Genomic DNA, 15,175 nt, shown 5'->3' on the forward strand with positions numbered 1-15,175 from the left:
TAATAGAATATAGACTAGCTTCCGGAGACATTTTGCTTTTTGATGGCCTAAATATACACCCCCTGATAAATTCTGTTTTATGAGGAAAGACAATTGCTTTGAACATGTAGGTGTGTTGTCTCACTATAATAAAGGAAAAGTAAATAAGACTATACTCTTCCACTCCTTAGGACTTTTCAAGACTCTAATTTGTATAGGTGCAGACTTTAGGACATTAGCTAACATGTCTGAATCTATTTTGATTTAGAGTATTTTCTTTCCCATTTTTAGAAATAGTATGGTTAATATACTTAGGAAAGAAACACAGTACAGGCACAAAGGCTTTTTCCCAAACCATATTTTCATTTAAAACTTTATTTCTTATGTTTAGAACATCACTGGAAACATAGAAGCTTGTAGGCACAAACAACTTAATATCCAGAGTTTTTGAATAAAATATTTGCTAATGAAATCACAGTGACACATTTTCATGATAACTACATAATTTAATACATCTTCTATACATACAAAAGTCATGCGTTGTAAAGACTTATTTTGTCTAAACATCTGGGTGCTAAAATCCACTGCAGATCTTACATTTCAAATATATCATATCTCTTCTGTATGTTTTAAATAGATTATTATATGAATATCACATTCTCAAAGAAAACAATCTTGTAATAAAGCTGTGTATTTTCTTTATATTTTTTCCTGAATTAGGAAAAAAAAAATAAAGATAAGTAATAACACAACAAATGTTTTAAACACATATATGGAAGATATGTACAATCTAGTAGTATAAACTAAGATGAAAATGCAAGGGTATAAAACGTTATTTTTTGAGTCTATGTTCCATGAGTAATATTGCTTCTCTACTGGCCTTGGTTTGATACATGCAAATCTATGAAATAGTCCGTGGTCTATTATGTAACAGGAGAAGAATCAACTGGGAATTAGATGAAATAGTCCGTAAGCCTAATAACTGGCAACTACTTGCTATATTTCCTGCTTCTACATACACTTTTTTCTTTCTGTGAGGCACATTCAGTAAAAAAGCCAAAATCTGAATTTCAGTTTGCAATGTACTTACAGTCATAACCTTTGGAGTCTAATTCAGATCTGCAAGATTCTTTATCATACAAATAATTCCTCCAGTTAAAGTAATAATTCTAAACTGATAGTTTCTTTACATGGCCTTGTTTTGTTTCTGTTTCTGTAGTTATTCCACGCTGACCACTTAGGAGTGGATCAGGCACAGTGTCCTTAGGCACCAGTCTGTTAGTGTCAGTGGGAGATCTCTGTACTGCTCAAATCTGTGTATGACCCACCACTCCCAAGTGTGGTCAATCTTTTGACTTTCCAGTTCTGCTAGTGGATTCCAGTGCAGTAAAGATAAGTATATTTGTTTACAGAGTATATGTATAAACATGTAGAAAACACGTACTAAAGATAGTGCTTTTAAATGTTTTGCATCCCTGATCTGAAATAGTGTTTGATCTACTGACACGCTGAGAAGGAGAAGATGCTCTCAGCCATATAAGCTATACCAGGCTTCTTTATATATTTTGAAAACAAAGAATCTGAAGAGGCAGTCTGAGCAAAGGCAGACAGCACTTGAGTGGGACTGGAGAGATCTGCTTTTCTTCCTGAGTCTGTCACTGCTGCGTAATCTATGCGCTCTTGCTTCTTCTCTTTGTGCCTCAGATTCACCACCTGCAAATTTAAGGTAATGATTCTGTCTTATGTATAAAACGCTTTGGAATTAATGGGGAAGAAGCATTGCTTAAGAGAGAGAAATTTACTGCTAAGGAAGAGTCTTAGCCTTTTTTCCTTCTTCACTTTTCTAATGAAATAAACACAAAAACTGTCTTCTTTGAAATCAATAGGAGGGTTACACTTGATAATAATGCTGCTAGAACCTTTTCTGAGTGAATGACAGAAATTCTGCTCCTTTAGAAACAGCATTAACAGCAATTCTTGCTCAAAGACATGTAACTGTCACCCTACCTATGAAATGTCTACACTTCAGTAGGTAGAAGATAAGCAGCAGCTTTGAGAGCAACAAGGTAACAATTTTCAATGTAAATGCTGTATTTGAATAGCTCTAAGACATTTATAATGCAACAGCATGCATACTAATAATACTAGTACTAGACTACATTTTCCTATCGTATGATTTTGACAGAGAAGTTTCCCAAAAATATGTTTTGTTTTAATATGTCAAAGCAGTTTATAAGGTGCAAATGGTATTTATACAATTCTTGTCTGTCCTCTAAGAAATGTATGTGCTTCTTTTATATTTCATGTTCTTTGCTATCAATAGGATACAAACTTCAGTCATTCCTATTATTTAAAGAAAAAAAAAAAAGCTTAGAGAGATATCCAGCAAAACTCACATGTTGGGCATTTATCCCCTTTAAAATATTTTGAGATGTATCCCCTGACAGAGTAGTTGAAAGATTATCCATCAGAAGTACTTGAACTCAGCCTTTCCAACAAAGGCCTTTGTAGGCGACTCTCCAGCCAGTCCTCCCTGAAGAAGTTACCTGTAGCCATGTACACACTGTTTTTATATATCCTGATGTTCCTCAACAGCAAGCATCTTCTCTGAAATACCTTGGGGTCAAAATTGCAGGTCATTACGGGCTTGATGAGTACTGAGGAGACAAATCTCCATCAATCCTACACAGGCTGGCTTTTCGCCATCTTTATTTCAAACACTGTATCATACAGGAAAGACATGTCACGCTCAGGGAGGTAGAGAAAATCTCCACTTTTTTTAACTGTGCTTCCTTTTGGTGAGAAATAGTTCATTTGGCAGATCTGAGCTTATTACTTTATTCACACTACCTCAGCAGTCAGTACTGAAAATTGCACAGAACTGTTTGTCCAGAGCATTCTTGAAGGGTATGATAACTTCATCCAGCATGCAGTTACATATCCTAGCATGAGCATTTGCTGTTTTTTTTTTCCTGTTTTTTTCTTTTTTCATAGCATTGTACACTGCTTTCCACTGTAGTTACATAAGAATATAAATATCATGATTTTGATTTCTAAGTCTCCGACAGTATGCTCAAGATGACTTTTTTTGTCCTGAATTTTTCACTGGTATCTAGAGAGCACAATTCTTCCAATTGTTGGCTGTTTTCATAGTAACAACAGTAACTCTTCTTTTTTTCAAATTCTGAATATTTGTTTTAAAACAGATACCAATTAATACAATCTTGTCTGGTTGTTTGCTGTGTGTAGGCTTTACATGGGTAATATCAGACAGGTGAGAATGCATGACAGACTCCTGTCAGTGCAATTTCACATGACTACACATTTGCCCTTCAGCTTCTCTTTCCTTTTCTGCTGCTTGCTTTTTTTGCCATCAATTTGTAAACTCACAGTCCTGCGTTTCTCTAAGTTCAACAGCTCCTGGAATAACTCCTTCACATTGTGGTTCAGCTTGGCAGAGGTCTCCATGAATGCACACTTCCACTTCTTGGCTGTAGCTTCTCCTTCACTGCTTTCTACCTCTCGATTTTGGTTCTCATCATTTTTGTTCCCCACCAGCATTATTGGAATGCTTTCTACATCACCTTTAATCTGACATATTTGTTCATAGATTGGTTTAAGTTCCTCCAAGGACTGTCGGCTGGTGATAGAGTAAACCAAAATGAAAGCATGTCCTTTAGAAATAGAAAGACGTTGCATGGCTGGAAATTGATGGCTCCCCGTAGTGTCAGTTATCTGCAAAGTGCATATGCTTTTATCACAGCTGATCACCTGCCGGTAGGTGTCTTCAATGGTGGGGATGTAGCTCTCTCTGAAAGTGCCCTTCACAAATCTCAAGACCAAAGAACTTTTGCCAACTCCTCCAGCCCCAAACACAACCACCCTGTAATCATTGCTTTGCTCTGGCATGTTTCTCAGTGTGTCTGTTGTTCAGCTAGAGGGGAAAATCTAGGAAAGAAAATAACAAAATACATTAATGCAGTTAACTTCAGTAATTGAACTTATCTTTCCCAGTAAGAGAAATAAATGTGGTAGAAGTGATGTTATGTATGTTGCAGAGTTGCAGTTTGGCCTGGATAAGTAACAAATGACTATCTTCATCACTTACTTAAAATGAATATTGTGATTTTAAGTAATATTCCTACTGGACTAACATTACCAAAGCAAAAAGCTACATACGGGAACTGGTATTTCATCATGGCCATGTCCTGAACAAACTGAGCTGAACTGAGACTGAACTCCTCCTTTGTATCCAATAAAGTGTCTCAAATTATTGTTAAGACACACTGCTACATGTGTGTATAACAGTCAGAGAATCACTGAATCATTAAGGTTAGAAAAGACCACTAAGATCATCTCGTCCATCTATCAGTCCATTGCTCTGAACATGCCATCTCTTTGGTAGCTAGGGAATTTATCTCCAGTGCCCCTGGACAACACATCTTCATGACTTTTGAAATATATCTGCAGTTTACCTGGAGTACTGCATTCAGATGTGGAGTCCTCAGTACAGGAGAGACATAGACCAGTTGGAGCACGTCCAGAGGAGGGCCACAAAAATGATCCAAGGGATGGAACAGCTCTCCTATGAGAAAAGGCTGAGAGAGATGAAGCTGTTCAGCCTGAAGAAGAGAAAGCTCTGAAGTGACCTGGTAGTGGCCTTTCAGTATCTGAAAGGGAGCTACAGAAAAGAAGTGGATAGACTCTTTAGCAGAGTCTGTGGTAACAGAACAAAGGGAGATGGCTTCAAGCTTCAAGAGGATAGATTTAGGTTAGATGTAAGGAAAAAGTCTTTTACAGTGAAGGTGGTGAGACAATGGAACAGGTTTCTGAGAGATGTGGTTGATGCCCTGTTCCTGGAGACTTCCAAGGCGATGGTGGATCATCCCTAGGCAAACTGATTTAGCAGTGCATGTCCCTGTTCACTGTAGGGAGCTGGACTGAGAGAAGGGACTTTAAAGTTCCCTTCGAACTCTAAGGATTCTGTCATTCTACAATTCTATAATTAATCAGCAATAGCATAAAGTATGCTTTCTTTTTAACACTTTGAGAATGTTTGGCCCACTTTGATGCATTTTTCCCTTTTCATTTCATGTCATGTTTGATAAACTGAAGTAGTCCATGTTCAGATCACTTTTTCATTCTGATGTTTATTTTGCAGTAGATTATATTTGCTAAACTTATCAGAAAGGTTGTGCAGGCATCTTCACAACATTTTAAGTGCATACTGTTAGGTACAGCAAAAGCATGTGTCAGTGTTCACTGTGAAACCTGAAGCAAATGACAGTTGACAAAAACTAATTTTAAACACTAGGACTACAAACATTGTCATTATTATTGAATGAAACCGATAAGGCTCTCCCAGAGTTGCAAGCTATAGTTAGGTTAGAATTAATTAAAATAAATGTGAAAAAGAATTCATTTTTATACTAGGAACAGTTCATTACGTATGCAGCATGTACAAGTGTCCTTTTTGCTCTGTGAGATTTAAGTAAATAAACACTAAACAAGTGGACCACAAGAGGTAAAGAGAGTCTAGGATACCCACACTTTTCAGGCCAGAGCTAGATATAGTGTTTTATAAGTATGCAGGACAGACTGCATCATTTGTTGCACACTTATTTGTTCAGAGGAAAATGAACTGATTTATTAGGGAAGGCTGTAAGTGAAATACCATTCCCTTGTCCAAGTCCCCCCAGTAGTGACTGAAGTAAATGTTGCCTAGGTAGTAGCTAGTCCAGAACAACTCAAAGGGCTTCTTTACTGGGTAAGGAAAGCCTTGAAGCTATTTCTTCACAGCAGCTAAAGGAGTGGTTGTGTTGTGGAACAGAATTTTAGGTTACTAATTATTTGTCTAGCAGGGGAAGAATAGCAGTGTTGTTGTAGTGGTACAGATGTACAGCCCCCACAGCTTTACATCAGTTGCCAGCTCATGCTGAATTCTATGCTTCCTCATCTTCAATGCTATCTCTACCTGTGCCAGTTAGATTAAAGCCATGCCTACCCATGCTGCACTAATGTCTTCATTTTGCTGTTCAAGCATACTCTGATTTTGCTCTCCTTCTTGTCCAGGCCCATTCTATCTTAATTCTTACGTCTGAGTAAGCTGAAAACATCTATCTTTATACAATGTGTTGGAAATTTTCTCATCTGCCACACTGTAGGCAGAATAACCAGTGCAACTGGGGATGCTGATCCAGAGGCATAGTGAAGAGTTGTGACAGCTCTGCCCACCCATCCTGGTTTCAGACAGAAGGCAGCTTTGCCCTTCCATCCCTCCTATGCTACCGTCACTGTCACTCTCAGAGACCAGTTTAAATACAGGAAAGACTAATAAATAAGGGTGTTAATCCTGAGGCAATGAAGCAAAATTGTTTCTCTCTGACAACAGAATTCAGGGAATGGAATTGTAACAGAAAATGGTGTATGTTTTTACATAAGAGGGAAAGACCTCTGAGGAAAAAGGAAAATGGGCAAACAGCTCAGGTTGCTGAGAAAATAAATGAAATCGAAGTAGCTAGCAAGAAATGAGAACAGAGGAAGCAAGCAGGAATCTATGCCACTGAGAATAAACTTTTGCCTGAAACAGGTGTAGACATGCAAACTGAGAACAGTCATGCAGCTTAGAGTCATAGGTGACCACAGAGAATGAGCTAATATGAGAATTACAATTTTGTAATTTCTATGAACAAGAAGGCAAGAGGGAAAAAAAACAGTTATTTAACCTCTAAAGTAGCTCAAATGTTGCACAGTGATATAACGTGAAGCCTAGGAACTACAGGACAATGAGAGAAAAATACATCTGACTATGAAAAGCAGCAAAATACTATGGGAGAAAAGTAAAATTAAAGAAACTACCTTAGTGTACTGCTGATATGTTAAACTGCTTGCTTGAAGTATCCTCACAAATCTTCAGGAAAGCTGGCACACATGATTACCCAAAAGTTAGAACAAACTGAAATGTGACATTTATGGCAAAAAGTATTAAGCATCTGAAAAGCCTCTAAGAGAACCTGGAATGACATAGTAATAGTCTTCAAATACAAATTCAGTTTTTTGCAAGGAGGCAGAGTATATATCTGTAGTGGGGAAAATAAACAAACAAACAAACAAAAAAAGGAATTAATGAGTTTAAATTGCAAGAGGAAGAGTTCACTTTGGACAATGGGAAAACTTGACAGTGGGAAGAACAGCATACTAACAGGTCAGGGAGATTTTACAGACTGGCTTCAGAAGTGATTGTAGAACGATAGGATAATTCGGACTGGAAGGGATCTGAGGAGGTCTCCCCAACCCAGTGATCACAGCGGGGTCAGGCATGAGAACAGAGGTTGTTTCCATTATCGGCCTGAAAACTTATAACATTTCCCACAGCCTATCTGGGACAGTGTGTTCCTCTGCTAAATTATGCTCAGAGTAATTTTTTTTTCTGCCTTCTATCTAATGTGAAATTCTTGTGCTTCATTTCATATCTCGTCTTCTCCTCCCACCATTCCTTGCTGTAAAGATCTTTACTCCAGCTTCTTGATGGCCTCCCTGTAAGTTTTGAGGAGGCTACTGCATAGTCCATTGTGCTGAACCACAGCTGGTCCCTCAGCCAGCAGAGCATGACAGTACTCCAGCCTTGACCATCTGGGTGATCTTGCTGTTTCCTGTACTGGGACTAACTCAACATGCTCCAAGGTCACTGCTGTTCCCTACTCATTCTGCTACCTATCAAGGTTCTAGGACCTTTTCTGTAGAGTTGTTCCCCATGTTTCCAGCAGCACTCATCCTAGGTTGGTGCAAGATATTATTAGTCTGCCCCATGCACAGGTCCTTTCATCAATTATAGCAATATAATTTTTATTTTTATATTTTTTATTTTTTTTTTAGCAAATAAAACAGAATGCTCAACAAGGCTTTGAAAGCACTCAGCAGTAAGACTTATAAATCATTTTTGCTACATGGTTATATTCCCTGTGGACTGAGATTCTCCTGCAGTGAAAATCATTCTGTGTGATTATTGTGTATGTACACCCAGTAGTGAATTTGTACATGTGTTTTACTCCGCCCTGTAAGTGTATTGATTTTTCTTTCCCTAAAGTACATTAACAAAAACACATGAGAGAAACAAGTAAAGTCTATGTTGTTTCCTTAGTTTTCTGTATCCTGATAAATGAGAGTACAGAAAAATGAACTTGGAAGAAGACTAAATTTTCAGATGAATAATATCCATACCTTGCAAATCTGTCCATTTCATATTTTGCACATGGAAAACAGTTGTTTTGTACACTTAAGGACTGACTTATTCATGATTTTGTGTGTAATAAGGCCACAGTTGCTTCCTTTGCTTTGTTTACACATTACATCAGTGAAAATGTATTAGCATCTCTGAAGTGCCAAGTTTAACAAAACTGCTCTTACTTAATTACCACTTACATGAGATATTTTAAACTCTTCAGTTTATCCAAACTCTTCATCTTTAATTAGTCGCTTCCAAAATTCAGAAAGTTAGTGCATCCTTGTATATCTCTGTTGACTTAGCTCTGTTTCCTGCAAGTGGTCTGCTAGCACAAGTTTGCCAATGACACCAAGCTGAGTGGTGCGGGTGACTCATTAGAAAGAAGCGATACCAACCAGAGGGATCTCAAAAAACTTACAAGATGGGCCTGTGTGAACCTAATGATGTTAAACATAGTGAAGTACAAGGTTTTACACTTCAGTTGGAGTAATCCTGGATGTGTATACAGACTGGGAGAAGAACTCCTTGAGAGTAGCCCTGTGAAGAAGCACCTGGGAGTCCAGGTGGATGAAAAACTGAACATGAGCCAGCAGTGTGCTTTTGCAGCTCAGAAAGCCAATGGTATCCTGGGCTCCGTCAGAAGAGGGGCGGCCAGCAGGGACAGGGAGCTGATTGTTCTTCTCTACTCTGCCCTCATGAGGTCTCATCTGGAGTACTATGTCCAGATCTGGGGCCCAATAAACAGGAAAGATGTGGAGCTGTTGGAGAGGGTCTGGAAGAGGGTCACAAAGATGATCAGAGGGCTAGAGCACCTCCTCTATGAAGACAGGCTGAGGGAGCTGAGCTTGTTCAGCCTGGAGAAAAGAAGGCTGAGAGGAGACTTCATTGCAGCATTCCAGTATTTAAAAGGGGACTACAAAAAGGAGGGGAATCAACTTTTTGCAAGGGTAGGCAGTGATAGGTCAAGAGGGAATGGTTTTATGCTCAAAGAGGATGTCATGGGGAAGTTCTTTACAGACAGAGTGGTGAAATGCTGGAACAGCTGCCCAGAGAGGTTGTGGATGCTCTGCCCATGGAGGCATTCAAGACCAGTTTGGATGGGGCCCTGGACAACTTGGTCTGTTGACATAACCTCCAGATCTGGAGGTTGGTGGCCCTGCCTGTGGCAGGGTGGTTGGAAGTTGGTGATCCTTGGAGTCTCTTCCAACCCAAGCTATACCACGATTCTATGATTCTATTATTTTCTTGGTCTAACTTGTCTGCTCATTTTATTTATGACTTGCCTCTTATGTTTGTATTTGAGGCATTAATAATACATTCATTCTCTTTCACTGCAGAAGGGACAGAGAGCCAGAGTTCCTGCATAGTAAATACCTTCAAAAAGATCTGAAAATGAACTGACTTATATACTTCCCCTTACAGTAAAATTAGGTTAGAATATCAGATGAGAATACAGACAGAACATTAGAATTAGGCTTTCCAACGTGAAGCCCATCTAAAGGAAGGATCATAAGGAGGATCCAGGAAACTACAGACCTTTCAGCCTGACCTCTGTAGCAGGGAAGATCGTGGTTCAGAGTGTCTTGAGTGTGATCACATGGCATGTGCAGAACAACTGGGGAATCAGGCACAGCTGAAGAGTAAGAAAGGGTTCAGTAAGAAAGGGTCAGCAGAAACAAAGGGTAAAAGAGAGTTAGAGATAGCTTACAGAAGTAAATATGCAGAGGCCTCTAGAAGAATGGGATAGTAACAAGCTGGGATTAGGACAATGTGGGTGGTGGAAGAGATAAAGATAGAAGTTTGAGAACAGCTCAAGGACACCCGGCGAGGAGGTGATAAGATGCAAGGTAGAACTGGTTCAGTGGCTACCCCTCCCGCAGGGTCAGAAGTTTACAGCGAGGAAGACTACGAGCCTTTGTGAGGAAGAAAATGGACCTTCATCCCATGACCACCAGGAGGAGAACCCCACTGCTCACAACATATGCACAAAGGGGAGGGACCATATGCTAAGGTATCCTTGGAAATACAATGGATATGTATACAAATTCTGGGAAAATCATTGATTATCTATTATTTCTGCCTATATCTGTACCAAGCTGTTGTCCTACGGTGTGCAAGTTAGGAGGAGCTATCCCCCTTGCACCCGGCATCTGCGCAGCGTTGATTAAACATGCTGATTCTGTAACTACTTTGTGGTTATAGAGTTTGATTCTGCACGTCACAGCCAACATGTTCATGAGAGACAGTTCCCGATTAACCAATGTCATCTCCTTTGATGATCAGGTGACCCACCTCGTAGATGAGGGAAAGACTGTTGACATAGTCTACCTAGACTTCAGCAAAGCCTATAACACTCTCCCACAGTATTCTCCTGAGGAAGCTGGCAGCTTATATCCTGGGCAGATATATGCTTTACTGGGTAAAGAACTGGCTGGAGGGCTGGGCCAAGAAAGTGATGATGAATGGAGTTAAAGTTAGCTGGCAACCAGTCATGAGTTGTGTTCCCCAGGAGTTGATACTGAGGCCTGTCCTGTTCAATGACTTTATGGATAATCTGGATGAGGGTATTGAATGCTCCCTCAGTAAATTTGAAGATGGCACCAAGCTGAGGGGAAATGCCAGTCTGCCTGGGAGTAGGAAAGTCCTTCAGAGGGATCTGGACTGGATGGATTGCTGAGCTGAGACCAAGGAGATGAAGTTAAAAAAGATCAAGTGCTGGGTCCTGCACTTTGGTTACAAAAACCTCATGCAGCACAACAAGCTTGGGGCAGAGTGGCTGGAAACCTGTGCGCAGGAAAACAATTTGGGATATTAGTTGTCAGTCAGTTGAGCACGAGCAACAGAGTGCCCAGATGGCATCCTAGGTTCTATCAGAAATAGTGTTGCCAGCAGGAGAAGCAGGGAGGTAATCATCCTTTTGTACTCAGCACAAATAAGGCCACACCTTGAGTACTGTGTTCAGTTTCAGTCCTCTCACTACGAGAAAGACAGTGAGGCCATGGTGTGTGTCCAGTGAAGGGCAACAAAGCTGGTGAGAGATCTGGAACACAAGTCTTACGAGGAGCAGCTGAGGGAACTGGGATTGTTCAGTCTGGAGGAGACTCAAGAGAGACCTTACTGCTCTCTACCTAAACTACCTGAAAGGAGGTTGTGGTGAGATTGGAGATGGACTCTTCTGCCAGGCATCTATCAACTGAATGAGGATACGCCAAGGGATTTTTAGGTTGGATATTAAAAAAAAAAACGGTCTCAGAAAGAGCAGTCAATTATTGTAACAGGCTGCCAGGGAGGTAGTGGAATTACTGTCCCAGGAGGCATTCAAGAAACATGCAGATGTAGCATTTAGTGGGTGTAGTGGTAATGGGTTGAGGGCTGGACTTGATAATTTTGGAGGTCTTTTCCAACCGCAATGGTTTGATGATTCTATGATCATATAGACCATCGGTGCTGGCAAAATCCTTCTCCTTCATAACTGAAAGCAGTTAAGAAAGATACTCACTCCAGATCTATCACAGTTTTGGTTTTGTTACAACATGTTTTTACCATGTTGCATTGTTAGAAATTCATGCAAAGTCACGTTGCAAATTTCTTTGAAATTTTTTGGCTACATGTTTTAGGGCAACATTCATTTTTATAAAAAAATCTGATCCTACATTTGTTATCTGGAGCCAGAGACTTTGACCCAGTTCTTGAGCTCTAATGACAACCTACTGAGATGTCAGTTTGATATACAGTACATTTGTCAGATGCTCTGTATTAATTTCCTGAAAGCTATTTTTCCTCAGGCAAAATCATCTCATGTCAGTCCGATTTATTTATTTATTTATTCATTAAGCCCAGGGAAATGTTCCTGTATTCTCATAGTTATGATGAAAATCCAATTAAATTTCAGCAATGCATTTGGTTCAAAACCTTACATCAATGTAAAATAACAGTTCATAAGGCTATGTAGCGGTGATACCTCTTTGCAATGATACATGATGGTAGGTGGACAATAGTAGAAAATGCTGTTAGAGATATGGTGGATTTGAGCATAGTTTATGGTGATCTCAAAGCTGAAAAAGATAAGCATTATGAATGAAGAGAGAAAAAGGACTCTGGAAGGACTTTTTACATGTCTACAGAAAAGTCTTTCTGTGGGAGTATTATCACGATGTTTGCCAATGAATATAGACTTACAGAATGGGGATTTTATACTACTGGTAATTCCATCTTTTAATGCAATACTGTATTTTCCATTCTTTTCTCTTCTCTGTGCTTGCTTAGACTTTCTTATCAATGAAAAAATCTCGACATATTTGAAAACTAAACAGCTTCAAAAGGCATTTATAACAGCTTGTCATTGCAACATGAGGTTCGAGTGCATATGGAACTATGCTGAACAAAATGTTCTTTGAAAGCATGCTTCTTGGTGATCAGCTGGTATAAATTGTGATTTCTTCACTGCATGAACATTGTAACACTGGATTTATGTCAGCTCTGGTTTTCAGGCAGATGTTGTTCTTGCTATCTTTGTAAGCAGAGATGAATATTTTTGTACTGTTCATGTTTTTGTTGATACTTCAGTGCAGCCTTGGTCACAGATAAGCATCTATTCAAAACACCTTCTATTTTTGCATTACATTTACATAAAATAGGAGGTCAACTGGCCAAGTAACAACAATACGAATAGTTATGCATGGATTAACCATATAATAAAGTTAATAAAAATTACTTGACATTCAGAGAAAAACTGTTTCCTGAATCAAAATTTCAGTTTAAAAATCTTGGCTTATTTTCAAAATGTTTATTTATAACTTCATGAATTCCTTGCACTTGAGTTTAAGTCTGATAATTTTGTACACAGTTAGCAGATTGTTGGATAACGTTAAAAAAATAGATTAAGTAAAATTACATAAAACACTATTTACTCATAATTGTTACAACTTTTTAAATACCTCTCTAAGAAAAAATTATAGGGAAGTATTTTGGACCATAGCAAAATGAAGTCTTGAAATGCAAAGAAATCAGTTACATAATTTCAAGAAAACAATATACTGCATTTTGCTCCATGTATTTATGCAGTGCCAGAGATCTTTAAGATCTTCAAGACCTCACTTGCACAAACAGTAATGATACCAAATGAAAAGTTTACCAAGGGTGGACTGATGTTCTCCTGGTTGTCACTTTTCAGTTACTGGATTGGGTAATCTTAAAATTAAAAAATAGGGAGTATCTACACTCAAGTTCTGTTTGAATTCATCTTGACTTTTGGCATGTTAGATACTTGACTTAACTGGAACTACTTTTAGATTTATTTATCTATTGAGGTTTTTGGTAAAGCAGTATGTTAATATTTTAAGTGCTTAGAGACAAATGTCACTGAGAAATTTTAGAGGTATTGCATATACACAGATGGGTATTTGTTAATTCACACACAGAAATAAAAATGTTGAGATAACAACATGGTATTAAATCACTACGGGACTGATATGCTTTTATTTGATTTTTCTCCCCAGGCACAACAGCTAGAGTTTTGTTCAGTTTACCATAGATTTCATTCATCTTACTAAAGAAAAAATTACAATTTTATATATTAACTTGTCAACCCATAATGCCTTGGATAGAGCTGTACAACTTTTCATTGAAATGTTCCACTCACACAAATATTTGCATGGTTGAAGGCTAAGTCTCATCTCTCAGTCCATTTTTTAAGAGCAGAATGCTTTCTGGAAATGATGTATGACTTCATACACTGTGGTGATCTTCTCTAGATGTCCACTACCCCTCAAAAAGTAACTTTTTCTTCTGTATCTAACAGAAAGATGAGTGGGCTAAAAGTTTTCCTGAATGGAGAAAGTTAGAAAAATATGAACACACACACACACACACACACACACACACAAAATAAATAATAAAAATCAAAATTTCTCAAGTAAACATTTGGCTCTAAATGTTTTGGATGTTAGTTCCCATATATTGTGAGGTTCATGATAAAAACATGGGCATATAAATCCACAAATTTACACATAAGACTGCATGCTCTTGGAAGACTGTTTCTGTTCAGTAAAAAAACCATACGAAGACCAATGGCCCTTTTGCCTTTCCTCCTTAGTCCTCAATTCCCTTGCATAAACTTGAGACTGTTTAAACAACACTTCTGTAAAAGCAGCATCATCAAAGATCAAGGGCTGATGACATGTTCAAGAGTATATAGCTCCTATTGTTGCCTTTTCTTGCCATACATGTAGTGATCGCTATCTTGACTACCAAGATAGTTCTGATACTCTAACACAGACTAAATAATTTCCCATTCAAAACAATGTGGATTAGATCTAACCAAGGGTATCATTATCTGCTTTGCAGTCCATGCCTTGCATAGCATGCTGTCCAAAAACACTACCAGTCAATGAAATACATTTTGCAATTGTTAGGCAAGAACTTGTGAACAGATTAATACAGTTGGTTTCAGGACCAGAAAGGATACCTGACAAATGATTATAGAGTGCAGTTCTGTTTTCAGTAGGTTCCATGTGCTATGAAGAAGCCTATGCTTTCACCACAAATTGTCTGCAAATCAAAAAGTTTGGAAAGCAGCAAAGTACAAATGTGGGGTGTGACAAAAAAATAAAGATTTCTGATAGTGGTTTCAAAATTTTCACAACAATGTATTTGCTGTCTATGATGTGCCATTTGCTAATGTAGTAGGAAATATATATAGTATATATATGTATATATACTATGTATACTATATATATATGTGTGTGTATATATATATAATTTTGTGAACATCCTGAGGTGCAGATTTGCAAAGTAGTTATTAAAGAAAATATAGTTTACAGTAGGGAAATACATATATATTACATATATTACATATACATAGTATATATATGTAATAGTATATATACTATATATATAATATAGTATAATATATTATATGTATATAATATATATTATATTTATAATATATATATTATATACTATATATAATAT

General features: G+C 38.1%; 1 protein-coding gene across 12 annotated transcripts in view; it reads right to left on the reverse strand.

The window, feature by feature from the left end:
- Positions 1-320: 320 nt before the first annotated feature.
- DIRAS2 (DIRAS family GTPase 2) overlaps positions 321-15,175 on the reverse strand; it is a 70,314-nt gene continuing 55,459 nt past the window's right edge. For 4 of the 12 annotated variants that reach the window (XR_006932431.1, XR_005843195.2, XR_005843194.2 and 1 more), the window contains 3 exons: positions 6,838-6,900; positions 4,455-4,564; positions 321-3,927 (listed from right to left, as the gene is read on the reverse strand). Coding sequence is in view for 2 of the 12 variants with exons in the window: in XM_046905660.1 (XP_046761616.1) it covers positions 3,289-3,888 (600 nt within the window). In the remaining 10 variants the exon portion in view is untranslated. Of the gene's footprint in view, positions 3,928-4,454; positions 6,901-15,175 lie in introns of those variants that run through there. The other 8 variants (XR_006932432.1, XR_006932430.1, XR_006932433.1 and 5 more) reach the window with 6 other exon arrangements.

Source organism: Gallus gallus, chromosome Z (assembly GCF_016699485.2).
Source record: "Gallus gallus isolate bGalGal1 chromosome Z, bGalGal1.mat.broiler.GRCg7b, whole genome shotgun sequence".
Classification (NCBI taxonomy): domain Eukaryota; kingdom Metazoa; phylum Chordata; class Aves; order Galliformes; family Phasianidae; genus Gallus; species Gallus gallus.